The 20,680-nt window shown below is 64.7% G+C and overlaps 2 protein-coding genes and 1 long non-coding RNA gene across 3 annotated transcripts; 2 read left to right on the forward strand and 1 right to left on the reverse strand.

Annotated features, from left to right (window-relative positions):
* Positions 1–1,594: 1,594 nt before the first annotated feature.
* Positions 1,595–5,111, reverse strand: CRYBB1 (crystallin beta B1). The gene is made up of 5 exons (XM_040081001.2): positions 4,971–5,111; positions 4,076–4,194; positions 2,377–2,509; positions 2,104–2,246; positions 1,595–1,782 (listed from the first exon to the last, which is right to left on the reverse strand). The coding sequence occupies exons 1-5, from the start codon at positions 5,109–5,111 to the stop codon at positions 1,602–1,604; spliced, it is 717 nt and encodes a 238-aa protein (XP_039936935.1). The 3' UTR covers positions 1,595–1,601.
* Positions 5,112–9,364: 4,253 nt separating this feature from the next.
* On the forward strand, positions 9,365–10,554 carry CRYBA4 (crystallin beta A4). Its single transcript, XM_040081109.2, has 5 exons — positions 9,365–9,403; positions 9,513–9,631; positions 9,807–9,948; positions 10,055–10,197; positions 10,330–10,554. Exons 1-5 carry the CDS (start codon positions 9,365–9,367, stop codon positions 10,475–10,477), a joined length of 591 nt encoding a protein of 196 aa, XP_039937043.1. The 3' UTR covers positions 10,478–10,554.
* Positions 10,555–11,734: 1,180 nt separating this feature from the next.
* On the forward strand, positions 11,735–19,073 carry LOC120760733 (uncharacterized). Its single transcript, XR_005703455.2, has 3 exons — positions 11,735–11,974; positions 12,493–14,238; positions 14,469–19,073. It is a non-coding gene; the product is annotated as an uncharacterized LOC120760733 (long non-coding RNA).
* Positions 19,074–20,680: the final 1,607 nt, after the last annotated feature.

The raw sequence follows: 20,680 nt of genomic DNA on the forward strand, positions 1-20,680 counted from the left end.
GGGGAGCGAGCCCGTGTCCGTGTCCGTGTCCGTGTGCGGGACCGAGCCCGTGTCCGTGTCCGTGTCCGTGTGCGGGACCGAGCCCGTGTCCGTGTGCGGGACCGAGCCCGTGTCCGTGTCCGTGTCCGTGTCCGTGTGCGGGACCGAGCCCGTGTCCGTGTCCGTGTCCGTGTCCGTGTGCGGGACCGAGCCCGTGTCCGTGTCCGTGTGCGGGACCGAGCCCGTGCCCGTGTCCGTGTCCGTGTGCGGGACCGAGCCCGTGTCCGTGTCCGTGTGCGGGACCGAGCCCGTGCCCGTGTCCGTGTCCGTGTGCGGGACCGAGCCCGGCACCGAGCCCGTGTCCGTGTCCGGGACCGAGCCCGGCACCCAGCCCGTGTCCGTGTCCGTGTGCGGGACCGAGCCCGTGTCCGTGTCCGTGTCCGGGACCGAGCCCGTGTCCCTGTCCGTGTCCGGGACCGAGCCCGGCACCGAGCCCGTGTCCGTGTCCGTGTCTGTGTCCGTGTCCGTGTCCGTGTCCGTGTCCCTGCCCGGGACCGAGCCCGTGTCCGTGTCCGTGTCTGTGTCCGTGTCCGTGTCCCTGCCCCGGACCGAGCCCGTGTCCGTGTCCGGGACCGAGCCCGGCACCGAGCCCGTGTCCGTGTCCCTGCCCGGGACCGAGCCCGTGTCCGTGTCCGTGTCTGTGTCCGTGTCCCTGCCCGAGACCGATCCCGGCACCGAGCCCGTGTCCCTGCCCGTGCCCGTCCCCGTGCCCGTGTCCCTGCCCGTCCCCGTGCCCGTCCCCGTGCCCGTCCCCGTGCCCGTGTCCCTGCCGTTGCCCTGCCGGTACCGGCCATTCCCGCGAGCTGCCAGGAGCGCTCTGCCCGCGGCCTCACCGTTATCCCGAGTCCCCGCCCCGGTCCCGGTGCCGCCTGTGTGCAGCGCCGGGCAGCGCTGCCGTCATTGCTGGCGCTGTAATTAATCACCGCCGTCGCTAATTAGCGGCGTGGGAGCGCAGGGAAATGCCACCCGAGGTGCCCCACTGGGAGGCAACGGGATGGGAAGGGGCCGGTGGGGAGGGACGGCATCCAAGGGGGGAAAAAAACCCCTTGAAAGTGAATTAGTCTTTGGCTGCAATTTCGACTGTTAATTAGTACCCAGGTGGATCCCACCGGCAGGGACCCAGGACCCCTCGCAGCCCCCCGATCCCGTAGGTGTGGATAGAGCCCCTCCCGGGGCACCCTGAGCCCCTCAACTCAGAGGGTCCCCACGAGGGCTGGTGGGGTCCGGCTGCAGGGCCTCTGCCACCCCCTTCTCCCACACCCAGGGTCTCCTGTGCCCCAGCCCCAACATGGGGATTTCCTACACGAGACCAATTCCCTGGCAAAACCACCCTCCAGCGTGTCCCACCCGGCTCCAACGCACGGCTGGCACATCTCGGGCCGCGTTCATGCACCACCGACCCCCGAGCAGTTCTAATCTTCTGGTTTTTTTTTAATTTGCCTCACAAGGTAGAGTACATCCAGGGAATGTGCAATGTACAAGGAAAGTGCTGGGCAGGCGAGCGCGAGGGGAGGCGGGGGTGCCCCACGGGGCCCAGGACTCGTAGCTAGCAGGCGGCACGCTCAGTCGGAGGGCGCGTCGGGGGTGACAAAGGTGCCCTTCTGGTCCCACTGCATGTCCCGGATGCGGCGGATGGACTGGATCTGGGGCTGGAAGGCAGACCACTCGTTCCAGTGTCGGAAGTCTCCGGTCTCAAAGAGGTACTGGTAGCCTCTGTAGCCAGGGTACTGGTACCCGACCCAGCTGCAGGAAAAGCAAACACAGGGCACCTGAGCCGGGTGGGTCGCTCCAGGCAGCAGCCACACGGCTGGTGTGCGCCCAGGGACCCCTGTGCTGGGCACCAACCTCTGCAGGACGGGCCACACCACCAGGAACAGCCAGGCCACCCAAAACAGCCCCACCACCAGAAACACCCATGCCACCACAAACAGCCGTGCTGACACAAACAACCGTGCCACCTAAACCAGCCATGCAGCGCTTTCTGTCTGCCTGAGAGCCCACGGCAGCTGGCTGGGGAGGACAGGGAGCCTGGCACGAGGCAGCCACCACTGCAGCCCAGCTTACGTTCCACTGGGCACCTGCACGCTGCCCACGCGGTCGCAGAAGCCATAAGCCCAGAGGCTGGGCACGTCGTCCTCCTGGATTTCCATCTTGTTGCCCTTGAAGTCAGCAGACTCGTAGAGGGAGATTTTGTGGTCCTCAGCCTCCTGGGGAAGACAGAGGAAGGGTGCTGGGCAGTGCGGCTGAAGCCCCGGAGCTTTGCTGCAGCGATGCATCGAGCAGCACAGCCCAGCCCTGGGCAGACCCCGCCGGGGCTCTCTGCTCCCCAGCACTCACCATTTTGACGGGACGCATGGACATGAAGCAGTCGCTCCGGTAGCTGCTAGACCAGGTGTCCCAGCGAGGGTACTCGCCCTTCTCCAGGATGAACATCTCCCCACGCATGTTGGCCTGCTCGTAGGCCACCCAGCTGGGGAGAGAGGTGGGCAAAGAGCGGGTCAGGTGGCACCCAGCTGTTCACCTCCTGCTCAGCCAGCTTGCAGGACGGTGGAGGGGTCTCCTAAAAGCCTGTGGCCCCACCACCCTGCTCCCACCTTTCTCTCAGCCCAGGCACTGTGGCCTTGTGCAGAGCCAGCGCTGATCCGTGGGCTGGAAGCTCACTGGTGTGTGAGTGTCCAAACCTGCAGCAGGCCCCAGCGCTCACAGTGCTCCTCTTCCTCAGCTGGGGAGCAGCAGGACCCCTGCGCAGCTGGTGACGCTGCAGAGTCAGCTCAGGACTCTGTCGTCCCTCCTGCCCGCGCTGTGTAATCCTGGCACGCCCGCACGCCTCACTGCTCCAGCGCCAGCCAGCGCTGGCACCCGTCCCACTGCCAGGCATGGGCCTCACTCTGCTGCAATGTCACCTCTTTAGCAGAGCCACGAGGTGCTGCACTGCTGGGAATCTCATGGGTGTGGGGCTTCAGAAGCCCCCGGCACCATAGCTCTTCCTGCATTTGCTGCTTCCCCTTTCCCTGCCGAGCAGCTCTTCCTGCAGATGCCAGCAGGGGTTTTCCTGTGTTCAGGTACCCCAGGCTGCACAGCTTCAAGCTGACTGCTAAAGCTCAGCATGGTTGTTTTGCTTTCGTCTTTCCCTGAGCACATTTTTGGGTGCAGAATCCCATCCGTGACTCTCAAGAAGTTTCTAAGGACCCCAATGACATCCAGCTTCTCTGTCCTCCCAATTTCACCCTTTCAATGTCTAGTGCAGCTTCCCAGGTATCATATCTGAGCTCCTTCCAGGCTGCCCCATCCCCGTTTTGTTTCAAAAGGAGTTGGATATTCTGGGTTCCTAATAAAAGTCATTTGGTGCTGCGTGGTGTCATTCCAGGTCACCCTCCAGGTCCTTCAGGGACGCTGTCAGGACAAGCCACGTCCTGTGCATCCTCCCCACAGCACTGCCAGCCCCCCTGCATTCCTGGGCACGCCATTTCCAGCCAGGCACAGCGCGGTGGGATGCTCTTTCAACATGGAGATCATCCGTCTGCTCAGTTATCTGCTTCGGGGATCGTTTTTGTCCCTGCCTGTGTCAACTGTTCCCACGGCTTTGAGACCTGCCCAGCCCCCTTGTTGCTGCTGGGCTGCCTGGGTGCAGGCGAGTGCCTGTCCCTGCCCATCCCTGCCTGCTCCAGCCTGGTCCAAGGATCCCACCTCATTTCACCTTGAATTTTCTAAAATCAGCAGGCCCCTTGTATTCCACGAACAGCTCCAAGTTGCTGAAATAATGGACACATTTCCTCAGCCCTTGGCTTGGTCTCTGGTGTCCTTTGCTTTGCATGTGGCCCTGGCATCCTTCCCACCCATCCTGGCCCTCCCATCCTCCTCCTCGGAGATGCGGGATGCCCTCCGTGCTCCTGTGCTGGCCCTGCTGCGCTCTGCCCGGGCGGCAGGGAAATGCCCCTGCACATCACATTGTGCCCAGGGTGCCCCCAGGGCCGTGTCCCCACCCACCGGGAACATCCCCAGGGACACGGCCCCCTCGGTGGCTGGGGTCACTTACGGTCCAGAGGTGACAATGACACTGCGCACCCGGTCGAAGCCACGGTCGGCCAGGTTCAGGCACTCGGCGGTGAACTCCATCTGCCTGCCCTGGAAGTTCTCCTGGTCGAAGACAACGATCTGGAGGTGCAAGAAAAAGGGTTGGATGAGGACAGGCGTGCTCAGGGAGGGCAGGCTGGTGCTGTGTGACCCTGCATGCCTGAGCCCACTGCTCCAGGTGTCCCCCTCGGCTCTCCAAGCCTTCCTGCAGCTTCTCGGATCTGGTGCCCGCCCAGGCTGAGCTGGGCTCTGTGCATGGGCATGCCCAGCACGGGCTGAGCACAGGAAGGTTCCCCCCAACAGCTGTTCCTGCTCCACGATGGCCTCATCCTGCCCCTGGTTCTGCTGCTGCCGGTGCCCACACTGGTGGGAAGGAGCTGCTTCTCCAGGTGCTCTGTCTGCGCTGTGGCCTTCTCAGCCTGGCATGGTGTCACCGGAGCCCTCGCATCACTCACCCCCCAGTGCCAGCCCTGCTGCAGTGCCTCAATGGCAGGCTGACCTGGCATCACTGTGGCATTTCAGTGCTGGCCCTGTCACCGCTAGTGTCCCCTCCACCTCCCCACAGGACCCCTGCATGAAGGGGAGACCAGAGGGAGCAGGTGGCAGCGGCCGGCCCCGACACCACAACCCAGGGGAGAGCAATTCCAAAGCCTGTGGTCCCCAACAAACTGTCCTGGCCTTCAGACTGTCCCTCCTGCAAAATCCTGTGCCTGCTGTCAGAGGGACAGAGCAGGGGTGACATCCCCCACACTTCCACACTCCTTCCCCCCCGAACAATCTCCTCCTGCCCCAGAGATGCTGCCCTTGTCCCTTCAGCCCGGAGCGTGTCCCTGCGCGTGGGGAGCCACAGGGCTTACCCTGAAGGCTTCTTGGGAGGGCTCCTCGCCCTTGCTGTTTGCGACAGGAGCAGGGTCGAGGGATGGAGTTGGTGCAGGAGCTGCCTTCTCCTTCTCATCCGCAGCCTGGCCTGGAGCAGCGGGTTTCGTGGTCTCAGACATCGCGGTGGTGGGCTCAAGTCTGCGACAGGGCACCAGCAGCAGGTTAGAGGGAGGCGTGGATGTGGGCACCCACAACCTCCCCATCCCAGGAATGGTGACATCTGGATGGGGACTCTCAGTGGGGTGGGTGGGCTGGGCCAGGAGAGGAGCTGCTGAAGGTTCTCCAGCAGGCACAGGCAGGAGTGCTGCCTTCACCAGGGGGATCACAGGAGGTCCTGGAGTGCACACTCTCCTTCTGCAGTCAGGAGAGACCTGAGCATGGTCCCAGCACTGTAGGGGTGCCCGGGGATGGGGCCTGATGTTGTGCCAGGAACCGGGGCAATCCCACACGGGGTGCTCCTGGGAGCCCAGGGGGCACCAGGGCAGCGTGTGAGGGGTGGGAAGGGGACAGCCCCGGCGTGCTGAGGCCCCGCAGGTGAGTGTCACCAGCAGCTCCCCGGGGAGCAGAGGGCGGTGGGATGCTGAGCACAGAGGTGCTCCCAGACGTGGCCACCACAGCGGTGGCCGCGGCTTAGACCCTGAGTTTCCCTCTCCCTACCTCGGATCAGGTTGCAGCCCGGTGCCCGGGGACTTTGTCCTCTTACCTGGGCAGCTGCTGCTTCTTGTTGGAGTGAGCGGGCTTGTGTTTCGGGGCGCCGCCAGGCCCCCACTTTATAGCCTGGCAAGGGCAGACCCCCGGGCGGGCGCACAAAGGAACTGCCAGCTCATCAGTGTCTGCGCGGCCGCCCAGTCATCACATCCTGCAAAGCGCTGGGCGAGCTGGAAGCCTCTCCCCGGCCCCGTGCCCAGCCGCTGAACCCAGCACTTTCCTTTGTGCCCCCGGCACAACAGAAGACCTGACCGTGCCACTTTGCAGCGCGCCCGGCACCCGCTGCCCCGCGTGCGGCCGCCCCGCCAGGGCATATATAGCCCTGGCACGGCCCGGCCGGAGCCGGCACCGGCACAGGAACACCTCCCCTGCCCAGCGCCCCGACCCCGGCCCCGCGGCGACACCCCGCTCCCGTGCCGCTGTCACCGCGGGGGCTGCCACGGCCCCGCCGTGCCCGGCCCGCAGCCGCGGTGTGCCCCTTTCTCCCCTCCAAACACTGAGCATCTCGCTTTGAGCATCACTCCCTGCCCTCAGGCCCCGCCGGTGATGCCCTGGAGATGCCAGAAAGCGAGACCTGAGTGTTCTAAAATGCTTCGGGTGTTAGTTGTGTTTTTTTTTTTCCCCCCCAAACGATGTGTAATCGAAGCTGACACTTTCCGAACCACCTGAGTGCCTGAAAACAGTGTTTGTTCTACCTTGGGAACGTCCCTGCTCTCTGCTCCTTTGCTTTTTAGCCCATTTTCCCCGTGCTGCAGTCACCCCACACCACTCCGGGTTCTGCCACCACCACACTCATGGTTTTGGGGCGTCAGTTCTGTCTGACTGGCACAGGAGGGGCGTGGGATGGCTGGCTGGGGACACGCTGGCACCAGTCCCTGCAGCAGCTCAGCCTCTGGTGCCACATCTCCCTCACCCCGTGGCACCTCGGGGGGACCTTCCCCCGGGCCTCTGATCAGCTTTTCCACGCCTCCGCGCCCACATCCAACTGCTTCCCGCAGCATCCAGCACCAGCCGTGCCTCCCCCGAGGCTGTGCGGGCAGAGGGCTCCGGGCCCCGTGTGCTGCCCCACCTCCTCTTTTGTGGCTCTCATGTGTCACCCAGCAGCGGTGGGATCCCAGCTGCACCCGCCGGGCTATTGCGCAGAATCCCCGGCAGAAAGGATGTATTGATCCCTTCATTTCCCGATGTTTTTCAGGAGGTGTGCTGTGCCCGTGACATGCCTGGGTGCGGGGTCTGCCGCCCTGTCACCCTGGGCACTGGCCCAGTCTGGTTCTCACCTCGACTCCGGGCAGTGTTTTGTGATGCACGATTTCCATTTGCGCTCGTTTCCATGGTTTTTTTATCCAGATTTCTAATTTAACCTGCCCTCCCTTCCTCCCAGAGCCAGCGTGAGTGCTCTCCCTGTGCTGCCTCCCCGGTGCCTCCTGGGCATTAATCAGCAGGTCTCACCCGCCCCCTGCTCCTGACTCTGCCTCCCCTCCCAATCCCCAGCACCTTTGAACCTGGGCATTGGAAAACCAGCTCGGAGGGGCCGAGCTCTGCTCCTGGTGGCTGCTTTGCTCCTTACTGAGCACTCAGCATCCCTGTGGGTTTCCCTGAGCCAGTGCCGGGGCAGGGCTGGCAGCAGGGATCGATCATCGGCCATTCCTGAGCCCCCCAGACACAAAACCTCTGCCCTGCCGTGCACCCCGTGCCCTGTAAATCCCCTCACTGCACCATCCCTCCCTGGCACGGGTGATCCTGTGGGATGCACAGCTCCAGCACAGCAGAGCTGCCCCAGCAGCAGACGGCCAGAGCTGGCACAGCCTGGCCATGGAGGGCACGAGCACCAGGGTTTGTTCTGCCAGGTGAGTCCCGCTGCCCGCGGATCTCCTGCCGCTGCGTCCCTGCCTGGCACCGAGTGGCACCGTGGGGGCACAGCTCGGGCTGCAGTGACCGTGTCCCGCTGTCAGGGCACGGCGTGGACAGCGAGCGAGTGGTGGTCACTGTGCTGGTGGCCAGGGCAAGCTGAGTTTAGCTCAGGACACAGTGAGAGGCCAGGGACAAGTTGTGCCAGTGCCAAGCAGGCTTTTGCTGGGGTTGCAGGTGGCAGGGACAGCCCGTGCAGCCCTGCTGTGCCCTGGGGTGGCCGCTCGTGCTGAGCCTCCCCAGCTGCCCTGCTCTGCCTCGCCCAGGGTGCCTGGGGCTCACAGGGCTGCTGCAGCTGCACGAGGGGGGCTCTGGCTCAGCCTTCTGGCAGTTTTCTGGCAAATTCTGTCCCAAAACACAGCACTTCCTGGGAATGCTGGTTTTCCCATTGGCCTCAAGGGCCTCCACTGCCTGCTGCCCGCTCCGAGGGGCAGGCTGGGTGGGTGCCTCTGCCTTTGGAGCCCTGGCACCACCCCGGGATGATTTGTGAGGTGTGTGGGTCACTGTGAGCAAAGCTGGAAGGCATTTAGGTCCCCAAAATGCGGTGACAGGAGACTCTTTCCAGAGCACAGAGGCAGGAGGCTGCTGCAGCTCTTCCCAAGTCACAACCTCCAGCCCATCCCACGCCTTTTCAACCCTCCCCCACCACCTTCCATGCCCCTGGCCCCCACTTCTTATGGTGTCCATGGCTGTTGTGTGCCCAACCTGCAAGGAGCTGTCCCAGATTTTGGGCAGAGATGCTCTGCCCTTGCAGGGAGAGCAAGTGGAGACGTGTCCTTCCTCCCACTTTGCAGAAACAGGTGAGGAAACCTCCCCACGCCCCCAGTGCAGGCAGCGCTGCCTGCGGGCAGGGGGAGTGCTGCCAGAGCTGGGACACGGCCCCAGCCCAGCCCCACGCCAGGGAGGGCACATGGCAGGAGCGCTGGCAGAGCCTGGGGGCGATGCCCCGGCTCTGGGGCTGTGGGGCGGGGGTCAGAGCCTGTGCCCGGTGGGCCAGCTCCACGTCCCGGCTCATCAGCGTCTCTGACACGGCGCCTTTGTTCTGCCCGGTCCCTCCTCCCCGCCATGTGCTGAGTTAGGGGTTTCAGTAATGCTCCCCTGGGCTCTGTCTCTATCTGGAGGCTATAAAAACCCAGCTGGAGGCTGCCAGACGTGTCACCTCCCTGGGCACCAGTGCCTCACCCCAGGTAAGCGCTGGAGCCTAGGGCAGCTGCCCCGTGCCCATGGCTGGGGCCTGGGAGTGAGCAGCTGCAGGAACAGGTGGAGGAGCATCCAAAATCTGGGGCTAGAGCTCTCCTCAGCACCGGGAGCTGTGGTGGGGGGTTGGGGGTCGGGGAATCGGGGGCTGGCCCTGGCTGTGGATGATGTTCAGGGCGTTGATGCTCAGCGTGGGCACGCAGCCGCCTCTGCAGCACTCCCGGCTCAGCACTGCCCTGCCTGCACCAGCTGCCAGCACCGGGGCTTTGGCTCAGGGAGCTGCCAGTGGGAGGAGGAGTTTCCCTGGGCACGGGCAGGGATGTCTGCCAGGGTCAGGTGCCCACTGGGCCAGGTGCCCGCTGCTCCACATGGCCCTGGTGGCAGCTCCGGCTGGGCAGGGAGAGCAGCAGAGCTCTTCATCTGCTCCAGCATGGAGCAACCCTTTTGTTGTCCCCCACACTGCCGGTGAAGGGATGTGCGTGGGCTCCTGGGGTCGTTTTCATCTGGGCAGAGAGGCAGCTTTAACTGTTCCCTTCCCCTGCGCTCTGGCAGAGCCACCATGACCCACCGCTGCAAGAAATCCTCCGGTCTCTGGAAGGTACGGGAGGTGGGCAGGACCAGCACCAGGAACACCCCGGAACGGGGCTGCGGTATCTGCTCGGGGCCTCGCACCCCCAGAGCCCCCTGACTCCCTCCATTCCCTCCAGATGGTGGTGTGGGATGAGCCTTTCTTCCAGGGCAAGAAGCACGAGTTCACCACCGACTGCTACAGCACCCCGGAGCACGGCTTCAGCACCGTGCGCTCCTGCAAGATCGAGAGCGGGGCGTGAGTGGGGGTCCCGGGGCACTGCCACCCCGCCGTGCTGCGGGACCCCACGGGCGGCAGGGGGGTGGAGGATGGAGGCCTCCAGTGCCTTTTGCTGCCCGAGCTGCCTCCTCTGGGTGCAGCTGTGAGCAGGGCGGCGCGCACCCCGGGGGTCTCACCCCTCCCGCCCCGGCAGGTGGGCAGGCTTCGAGCACTGCGGCTTCCAGGGGCAGCAGTTCGTGCTGGAGCGCGGCGAGTACCCGTGCTGGGAGGCGTGGAGCGGCAGCAACGCCTACCACGTGGAGAGGATGTGCTCCTTCCGCCCCATCGCCTGCGCCGTGAGTGCCCCCCGCCCCGGCTCCCCTCCGCGGGCCGGCCCCCGGAGCCCACCGCCGGCCGCGGGACAGGGTGGCAGCGCCAAAGCCGTGCCCGTCTCGGCCGCAGGACCACGGACGGAGCAGGTTGATGCTCTTCGAGCAGGAGAACTTCCAGGGCAAGCGGGCAGAGATGAGCGACGACTGCCCCTCGCTGCCCGCCCTGGGCTGGGGCAGCAGCACCGTGGGCTCCTTCCTCGTCCGCTCCGGCGCGTAAGTACCCGGGGCTTGCAGCCTGCCGGGGCACGCAGCAGGGCCCGGGGATGCTCTGGCAGCTGCCGGCACCCTCCCGCCGCCCGGTGCCGCCAGCCCCGAGCCGCCGCCGCTCTCTTGCTCTTGTCGCAGGTGGGTCTGCTCGCAGTACCCGGGGTACCGGGGTTTCCAGTACCTCCTGGAGAGCGACAGCCCCGCGGGCGAGTACAAGCACGTGCGGGAGTGGGGGTCCCACGCGCAGACGGGCCAGGTGCAGTCCATCCGCAGGGTCCAGCAGTGACCGCGGCGCCGGAGCCCCCGGGAGCCGCCTGTCCCTCGGCGCGGCGGGGACAAAGCTCAATAAAGGCTCAGTTGTCCGAGGCGGCGCTGGCACTTGGGGATGGGGACCGCGGGGTGACGCCACTCCCGGGGGCAGAGCGCGGCTCTGCAGGGGCGGGGATGAGGTGGAGGGGAGTTTCTCTGCCCGGCTGCAGTTTGCAGAGGCTCTGCAGGACCCCCAGAACCCACCACCCCACAGACACCGTCTGCTCTTCCAGCGCCTGAAAGGAGCTGCGAGATGGAGCGAGTGTGCGCCTGTGCCCGCACCCACGCACAGCCTGTACCCATCCCAGCGCTCTCACACGCCTGTACACACCCCTGCACCCATCCCTCACTCCCGCACACTCAGGGCGCAGCCAAAGCTGGAAATCCAGCAGGGAAAGGCTGCTCTGGAAAAATTCCCCGTTTCGAAAGAGCTCTGGAAAAAAAGGTTTGATGTGGTGAAAATTTCCCATCCGTGACATTTGCAGCAGCAAGGCCACCAGCGGAGGGAATGCTGCCCAGCGAGGGATTCTCTCGGCAGGAAATCACAATTAAAAGGCAAAATAGAAGAAGAAACAAAAAGTTTTGGGATGGGCTGAGTGAAACCCTCCTGCGCCCCAGGGCAAACCCGTCCGGGGCCGGCAGCCAGGGAGACCCGAGGAGCGGAGCTTCCTGTCGCCTCCACGGCCACAGCTCGGGGGGGACCCCGGTCCTGGGTCCCCCCCTGTCCCTGCGCAGCTCCAGAGCCCGAGGGGGCCGCGGGGTGCGGGAGCGGGGCCAGCACATGGCCAGGCACGGTGGGCAGCTGGCGGCGAGACCGGGGATCCCCGGGGAGCCGGCGGGGACTTGGAGAACAATGCGGGAGCCCAGCAGCTGCGCAGCGCTGCGGAGGCGCTGTCACAGCCCCCGGACGGGAGGGGAGCTGTGCCCGGCATTAGGGAGGGCTATCCCCGGACGCGGCTGTGTCCCCAAGCTGGCCTGCTCTGTGTGACATCCGTCCCCACCGTGTCCCCAGGGGTGTGCCCGCTGCCCAGCGCCCCTTGTCCCGTGTCCCCTGGGTCACACCCGTGGCTCTGGGCGTGTCCTGGCAGGGGGGTGACAGTGGCCTTTGCAGTGGCTGTCGTGGCAAAAGGGTCCCCAGCGCTCTCCCGCAGCGGGAGCGATGCTGGGAGTGATACGGGAGTGATGTGGGAGTGATGCGGGAGAGATGCTGGGAGTGATGCGGGAGTGATGCGGGAGCGGAGCGGGGAAAAGGTGACTCGGCCGCATTTCCAGCATTAAAATTTAATGCGGGCTGCAGCATCCTCCTGCGCCGTAGGTAGGGCCGGGGGGGGCCGGGGGCTGCTGGAGGAGGAGTTTGCTCGGCCGCCTCTTCCTCAGGGATGCTCTGGGAAAGCTCCAGCACAAAGGAGCGGCGCGGAGTGCAGGAGCGAGCAGAACCGGCGCCCCCAACCCCAGCCCGGCCCCCCGGGAGCAGGTAACGCACCGCGGGCATGGCTCCGCTCCCTGCGGACGGGCATGGGGCGCCGGCGGGGTCTGGGGGGCGCGGGGAGCCCGGGGGCAGCCCCCAGCCTCGGGCAGGAGCGGGGGGCAATGTCGTCCCGAGACTCGGGTTTTCCTGCGGGCATCGCTCCGGGAGGAGCGGAGCTGGCGGACCCAAAAATACCTCCCTGCACCCCAAAATACCTCCCTTCTCAATATATTATTCCCTGGTTATAAATAGTCCCATGAGAGCCCCACCCCGGGCAGGACCCCCCCCTTCCCCGGGGTTGCCAGGCCGGGGCAGCCCGAGCCCCCTCCCTTTGTTAAGGCAGGAGCAGAGGCGCATCCCGCAGCGTGTTCCCGGCCACATCCCGGCCCGACGGGCGATCCCGGTCCGGAGGCAGCACTGAGCAGCCCGGGCCCCCCCTCGGACATCGCCTGCAGCCCCCGGCCCAAATCAGAACTAACTGCTGCACCGCTTGTTTGTATTTTTTTTTTTTTTTTTTTTTCCAGAATCCTCATCAAGAATAGGGCTCCTGCCAGGTAAATGGATTCTTGCCTGATTTTCAATGCTCCTGGGAGGATTTGTAGCCAGAATGCCGTTTTACGGCTCTGTCTCGAAGCCCCCATTTTCTCCTAAAGCTGCTCCTAAAGATCCTAGGCGGGGGTTAGAGGCGAGGCGGGGGCCAGCAGCCCCAGGGCACAGCACAGCCCTTCCTTCCCCTCGGCGTTAACCTGGCAGATGCTCTTCTGGTGGAGCCATTTTCTCTCCCTCATTGTCTCGCAGCTTTTTGTGCGTTCGGGTAGGTCCTGCCCGGGGAGCCAGGAGGAGCCTAGAAATAATCAGATTTTCAGGCGTTGTGGGCTTGCGAGGAGCCTTTCACACCTCACCCCCGCCCCCCTTCTGCCGGGCTGCCCAGCCCCAGAGCTGCAGACAAAGGCAGCAGTGCCTGGCACCACTGCTGCAGCACCGGAGCATGGGCTGTGCCGGAGCATGGGCTGTGCCGGAGCCTGGGCTCGGCTGGATGGCAGCGAGGGTCGGGCAGCGCTGGCAGGGCACAGGGCCGGGGTGTCTGGAGACCCCGCTGGGATCTGGGGGTTCAGGGTGCCTGGATGATCCTAGAGATCATCTCCGTGCCTGCTGTGCCCTCATCTCCCTGCCCCTGCCTGCAGTGCAGCTTGCGCTCCTCTCCCTCCCTCCCTCCCCACTCGAGGAGGGGGTTTAGCCCCCATTTAGTTCGGGTTCCCAGCCCCCCAGGGCCACTCTGTGTGCCACCCACGCGTGCGGCACGGGCAGCTCAAGCTCACGCCCAAGGCGAGTGTTTAGGTGAGTCCTGTCTGCACAAAATCGTTCCTCCCTCGCTGTCTCCAGGGATGTGCTCCGTTCCCAGGCCGGAGAGGACATCCTGCCACCCTCATGTCCCTCCTGCCCCACCACAGGCACCTCCTGCTCGGCTCCAGGCAGGGGACCATTTGCCGTTTGCCAGATGCTCAGTGGCATCTCCGCAGCTCATTGCCGCTGCTCGGCCGTGCCGCAGCTGGCTTGCAAATGTCCCCGCGGGAGGGACTGTCCTGCCTGCGGCGTGTGGTGACAATGACTCTGCTGAACTGCGGAGTCCTCACGGCTCCCCCGGGACCTGCTGCCCTCCTGCTTCGCCCAGGGCAGGGCAGGAACAGGGCAGGGCAGGAACAGGGCAGGGCACAGACATGGGCTGGCTGCTGGCACCGGCCACGTGTCCCCAAATCCCCGAGGAGACGGAGCAGCACCCACCGCGGCGCGGCTGTGACCGCCATCGCCCCGGTTTAACCAGTGCCCGTGGAACCGCAGGGTCCCAGCGACACAGCTTGGCCACATGGCCGGGGCGGAGGTGGCAGCAGAAGTGGCAGTGGCAGTGACAATCGTCCCCTGCCCCAAGTGCGGGGGTTCCAGCCATGGGTAGGGACAGTTTGGGGCATTGACACCATCTCCGCTGTGGTGGTTCTGATGCCCCCCTGTGCCTGGTTCAGCTCCTCCACTCTGCGAGGGGACAGGGACAGGAAGGTCCGTGCCCGACGCTCCTGCCAGGCTCCTGCCAGCTTGGCTGGGCTGTGCCTGAGCACGGCGCCCTGTTTCTCTCCCTTTGCTGCGTTGGTTGTTTCTTTTGCAGCCGCTAATGACTGACCTGAGGTCTGTTCACACAGTCCCCTCGCTGCCTCCATGGCACAGAGCCCCGTGGAACAGGGGACACTGCACAGCACTCTCAAAGCTGGCCATCACAGGTAGGACTCTGGGGAGGGGACGCGGGTAGTGCCAGCCCTTCCAGCCCTCGTGAGCTGGGTGCTGGGCAGTGGGGACCAGCCTTCCTCCTCAGGGCCTCATCCCCTGGAGGGCTCTCCCCAGGCCCCAGCGGGGTGCACACGTCACGAGGGGATGTGTCCCCACCTGTGCCCAGCAGTGGGGAGGGGGTGGCTGCCACAGCCCAGGGTCTCACAACGTCTCTGCTCCTCAGTGCCAGGGGCTCCTGCCTGGCCGGACTGACCATGTCCAGAGGGCAGCCGGGCTCAGGACCTACCATCACGACCAGCACATGATGCCAGAGCCGGGCTGGCCCCAGCAGAGCACCCCGGTACCCACTGCCGTGGTGTGGAGCCACGAGCCCGGCCACTGCGGGGGACACGGCCCAGGAGACTGCGGTGGTGACACCCGAGGACACGGGGCTGCTGGCGCACGCGGTTTTCCTGCAAGGTGCTGGGCTGTCCTTGCATCCCGCTGCTTCCCACCAGGCCTCTCCCCTTCCCTGAGTGCAGTGTAGGAGGAGGGAGAAGGAAAAGGAAGTGGGGCAGAGCTGTGCCGGCTCCTCATGGTGACACCACGGCCGAAGGGACTCTGTTTGTCCCCACTGATCCCTCCCTGCCCTCTGGCTGTTGGAGAAGTCCTGGTGCTTTCAGCTCTGGAGGTGCCATGTCTTGGCAGGATCCTGCCTCTGCTCCCCTTGGAGGAACACCTGGTTTGTGGAGCATCCTGGAGCCTGGGGAGGAACACGGGCAGTGAACCCTCCTCCCGTGGCCTCTGCAGTGGCCCCGTCAGCGGGTGGGACCATGTCCTCCCCAGGCAGCCACTCGGGCCCGTGTCCCCACGCAGACAGAGGGCAGGGGTGCAGTGGGCTGGGGGCAGACACAGCTCATGGCAGGGGTTACGGCCTTGACGTCCAAACTGGAAAAGCGTCCTCCTGGGGACCAGAGGAGCTCGTGCCGTGGGAGGAGGTGACCCAAAGGGACATGGGGTGGAGGCTTTCCTGGGTGCTCTGTCCCAGCCCTGTTTCTCAGGGCACTATTCCTGCAGCCCTTGGAGCACTGCTCAGTCCCATGGAGAGGCAGTTTTTGATGGGGAAGGGGAAAGCTGTGGGCCACCTTTCTTCTGCTCCGTGGTGGTTTTCCCTGCTGGACCTCCTCCTGCTGTACATGCAGTGGGAGCAGACCTGGAGCAGCTGTTGTGGTCTCTGCTGGAGCCTTTTCCCAGACACTGCCAGTGATTTTTTCACCCCCTTCTTTGCTTCTTCCAGCTCCTTTAGAGTCCTTCAGGCACTGCTAGCACTGTGTCCTCCATACATCCTGTCTCTCACTTTTCCCAGTCCCAGGGGTGGGAAGTGCATGCTGTGAGGGGACACTGCTGAGGCCTTTGGTAACTCCCTGGCAGGGATCGGGGGGGCAGATGCCCGCTGAGCATTTCATTCAGAGCCAGGTTCTGTCACACCGGCTAAACCCTCCTCTAACACCTTCCCAAATGTCAAAGCCCGAAAACGCCTCCTGCTCTCGTGAGCCAGAGCCCTGCTGCTGGCGGGCCCGGCTCTGCATGCTGCCAATATTAACCTACTAACCTGCTGGGACCCCTGTGCCCTCCCCGGGGCTGCCACGGCCCCTGGCACACGGACTAACCACTAACCAGCACAGCGCATGCCCTACTAACCCACGGCGGCCCTGCCTCGTGCCCACTAACCACGGCAGCAGCGCTGCCTTTAAAGGGGAACAGAAAAGCTGGAAAAGAGGTTTGGAAGTGCCAGGTGTCGGTGTCAGGCTGCACAGGCAGGGACAGGCAGGGACAGGCCTGGCTGTGGGCAAGAGTGGTGAGAGGACAGCTCCTGTCCTGGGCAGGAGAGGGGATGAGCAGTCCCTGTCCTGGGTAAGAGGGGGGATGAGCAGTCCCCGTCCTGAGCAGGAGAGGGGATGAGCAGTCCCTGTCCCGGGCAGGAGAGGGGATGAGCAGTCCCTGTCCTGGGCAGGAGAGGGGATGAGCAGTCCCTGTCCTGGGTAAGAGGGGGGATGAGCAGTCCCTGTCCTGGGCAGGAGAGGGGATGAGCAGTCCCTGTCCAGGGCAGGAGAGGGGATGAGCAGTCCCTGTCCTGGGCAGGAACGGGGATGAGCAGTCCCTGTCCTGGGCAGGAGAGAGGATGAGCAGTCCCTGTCCTGGGCAGGAGAGAGGATGAGCAGTCCCTGTCCTGGGCAGGAGAGGGGATGAGCAGTCCCCGTCCTGGGCAGGAGAGGGGATGAGCAGTCCCTGTCCCGGGCAGGAATGGGGATGAGCAGTCCCTGTCCTAAGCAGGAGAGGGGATGAGCAGTCCCTGTCCCGGGCAGGAGAGGGGATGAGCAGTCCCTGTCCTGGGCAGGAGAGGGGATGAGCAGTCCCTGTCCTGGGCAGGAGAGAGGATGAGCAGTCCCTGTCCCGGGCAGGAGAGGGGATGAGCAGTCCCTGTCCTGGGCAGGAGGGGGGATGAGCAGTCCCTGTCCTGGGCAGCCCTAGGAGAGGGTTTCTCCCCACACACCCTGCCCAGCCCTGCCTGTGGAGCCTGTTGCTGACTAGGAGCCTAAAACGGTTTTATCAGCAGAAGCTTTTCAGTTCCTTTTTAAGCCAGCAGATCTCTGTTACTAACACATTCCTGAACTGAATTAAACAAACTAACCATTGCTGCTTTTCTCTTCATTTCTCTTCCAGTGCGTGTGTCCTCTAAGGCAGACCGGTGCCCTGCTTCTGTTACTAACCCGTACTTCTGTTCCCACTGTACTAATCCTCCCTGACTCTTTCTCTCTTGCTACTAACAACTCTCTTTGCACTTTGCCTCTCGGCTGCTGTTTGCCATGACAAGTGACGGTGGCTCCTCCTGGACTTACTCACCTGCAGCACCCGATTTTCCGTGCTGCCGAGCATCCCTGGCTCCCGTTTGGTACCATGGGAAAGAAGTTGCTCAAGCTCGGGCGCTTTGAATCTTTCTCTCCTGGCCCGTTTTCCAACAAATTTCACGTGGCACGATGAGGAAAAGAGGCTGAGTGGCAACAGGACGGTACAAAGCCGTTAATCATGACCAGCAATGGCTGTAGAGGCCCAGCAAACCCCGTTTGTAAAGGGATTCAACCACAGAGCCTGAGCTTGGGGCTCTCCTGAGGCCTCAGGTCACCTGTCATGGGGAATGTTCTCCTGCTGCTCACAGCATTGGTGCTCCTGGGCTCCTCTCTCCACCCCCTTTGTCTCTCCACAGTTTATCTTGTGCCTGGTGCATGTGGAAGCCGCTGCTGGCCCTGACTAACTCAGCTCCGTGTCACCGCCGGGTCGGCACCTGCAGGGTGGGCACTGGGTGTCACAGGGGGCTCTGCCATCAGGTGGTGGGGCCACAGCCTGGCCCTTGCTTTCTGTGAATGTCCCCGGCCCCTGCAGGGATCCTGCCAGGGTGAAGGATCCAGGCCCTGCCCGCTGGTGTGCGTTTGGCACGTGGCAGGGCACCGACACCGCTCAGGGCTGCCGTGGCCAGCGGGACAGAGCCAAGGCCTGTGTGCCAGCAGAGGATGGTGGCCCTGCGCTGCTGGCAGGGACAGGCTGGCTCGTGAGGACATCCCAGGCTGTGGCTGCTGGGGGGACACGGCACCCCTCAAACCAGGGCTCACGGCGGCTCTGTCACGGGGGGCAGATGCACACAGGGCCCAGCTCTGGCTGCTCTCTCTTGGCTTTGCCTTGTGCTCACTGCTCCCATGTCCAGGGCTTCCCCACACCCCCTGCTGCCGCCGGCTGATGTCACTGTCACCCCAGGGCAGCTCCTGCCCTGCACTGGAAGGCAGAGCCAGATGGAGTCTCCTGGGTGGCCCCATGGCACTGCCACCTCCCCTGGCCATCCCTGCTGTGCACTGAGCCCAGCCTGCTCCTTTAGCTGGGGGTCTCTCTCAGGCTGATGGGGGTCCCTTCCCCACCCAGCTCCGTGTCTGTCCAAGCTCCACCTGATCCCACTGATCCCCCAACGGCCCTCTCTCCGCACGGCTGGCACTGGGATGGGTTTTTGAGTTGATGCTCCTGTGTTCGATGGAAGGGGGAGACAGGTCCCTGCTGTGGGCAGGGTGGGGAGCACAGGGAGCACAGGGAGCACAGGGAATACAGGGACAAGAGGACAAGCCAGGTCGGGCCCAGGGTGGGCGGGTTCAGGGCTCCTACACAGGACAGGAGCACCACAAGCGCTGGGCTGGAGTTGTCAGAGGCCAGCACTGTGAGGGACTCTCCTCCCTGCCCCACAGAGGCCCCTTTCTGCTCCAAAGAGTCACCTCGATGGCCCAGAGGATGCAGCTGGCAAGTGTCACCCTGCACAGGCCCCTCGGTGGGGACAGGCCACCAGCGCCCGTGGGTGTCTCCTCCCCGCTCAGAGCAGGGCAGGAGGGCAGAGAGGCCCCACCAAGCAAGCAGGCTGCTCCTTTGCTCTGCTCCTGCCCCTCAGGGCTCCCTGTCCCTGCTCCCCAGTTCCCGTGGCCGGCAGGAGTTGATCCCTCTGTCTGTCCATCCCTCTTTGCTGGTGTCCCCAGAGCTGTCTGGAGAGGGGCACCATGTGCAGACCCCCCTTCAGCTGTGGCGGTGGACGTGGGGGCACCCCAGCAGTGACACCGGCAGAGGTCCAGCCCTGGGTGCACTGTCCTGCCCAGGGCGCTGCTGCCCAAGCTGCTCAGGGCTGCCCCTGCTCTGTGGGCACAGCCACGGTGGGGCTGGGCACTGCCCAGGGGTCCTGTAAGTCACCACAGACCCCGAGGATGACCCCACAGCCCCACTGCCTGTAATATCTACTGTGAACATGGCAAGTGTGCAACCACCTCGCTCTCTTCTGTCTTTGTGCAGCGTGGGGCGCCGGGGGAACCGTGCGAGGCTGGGCTGGGGGTGCCCCACCTCCCGTGGGGGCGTGGGGGGACCGCTTCTCTCGGCATCCTGCGGGCGGACCGGGGTCACCGGGGCTGTGGCAGGACCGGAGGGGCGGTGGGGAGAGGGGGCATCGTGCCGGGCAGGGCCCCGCGGGGCGCAGGAGCGGGGTCAGCCCCGGGCACCTGCGGGTGGTGGCTCTGGGGGCGCGGCGGCATCGCCCAGCGCTGGCAGCGATCGGCGCGGGGAGCAGGGCGGGCACGGAGCTCCCAGCCGGGACAACCCCGCAGCGGGGAGCGGGGAGGGGGCTGCGGGGGGCGAGGGGCTCCCGCCGGTCCCGGGCCGGGCTCGGAGGATGGCGGCAGGTGGAGCTCGTGCTCCAGGAAAGCCCGGCTGCGCCCCTGGAAGAGTCCGAGGCTGGGCTGGACCGGGCTCGGAGCGACCCGCGGGGGTGGAAGGTGTGTCCCTGCCCCACGGCCGGGAAAAGGAACGAGGGAGCGTTCAGCGCCTTTCCACCGCAAACCGTCCCGCGATCCTGCCGGTCCAGCCTGGGATGCGATGCTCACGGCGAGCAGGGCACGGCTCCTGCCGGCCTTTCTCCGGAGGGGGAGGCTGGAGAGCCCCGGCTGTGGGGAGGGGTCCCGGCTCCGTCCCCTCCTCTCCCGGCTGCTCCCGGCGGAGCGGGAGGGCAGCAGCCAAACCCGCCGTGTTTGTTTGCCCGGCGTTTTGACGTGTCACAGCCAGTGCCCCCGGCCCGTGCTGACAGGGAACGCGTACGAGGAGGAGAAATGACGTTCGTTTACATCGAATCGCGCCGCGGTTCTGTGAAATGGATCCGGGGCATTTTGGGAGAGCGGAGCTCTCTGCCACAGAGGGAAGGGCTTTGCCGTGGGGGGGTGTGAATGCTCCGAGTACCTTTCCCAAAGGCCCCGGCGCTGGCCATGGAGCTGCCGAGGGAGCCAGGGAAGCCGGCAGGGAGCCAGCCCGGGGAGCAGGTCCGTGTCCACAGCTCTGCCCAAATCCCGGCTGCCCCTCGCTGCACGGAGAGGTTCAGTGCCGCTGCTCGCACTTGTGCAAATAGGACATTAAAAAACCCCACAGATCTTCCATTCCCCTCTCCCTTCCTTTCAGCCGGGCGGCAAATGCCGCTGTGCTCACCACAAAACCTTTTCCCAGGTTTTTTTTCAGATCCTGGAGCCTTATCCCGGAAAACATCGTGTGTTTGCTGTCCCCAGCACCTCGCGGGGCACAGCTGGTGTTTGGTCCACCTTGAGTGGGAGAACTCACTAACTGGGGGCATCACCGCCCTGCCAGCGTCTCCCCGTGGGGCCGGTGAGCGGGTGCCCTGCTCACCTCGGGCAGGGAAAAACCTCCTTAACTCCATCCGTGCCCATGGTCTGCAGCCCTCTTCTCCCCCAGCTGGCTCTGTCTGTTCCGTATCTTGCAGCAAGCAGGCCCCAGAGTCGCATGTGGAGCACTGAGTGAAGCTGGAGCTGAAGGCAGGATGTCCTGGAACGTCTTGAAGCAATTAAAGTATCAGTTACAGAGCTCTGAGCCGCCGTC

This window comes from Hirundo rustica, chromosome 17, assembly GCF_015227805.2.
Source record: "Hirundo rustica isolate bHirRus1 chromosome 17, bHirRus1.pri.v3, whole genome shotgun sequence".
Lineage (NCBI taxonomy): Eukaryota > Metazoa > Chordata > Aves > Passeriformes > Hirundinidae > Hirundo > Hirundo rustica.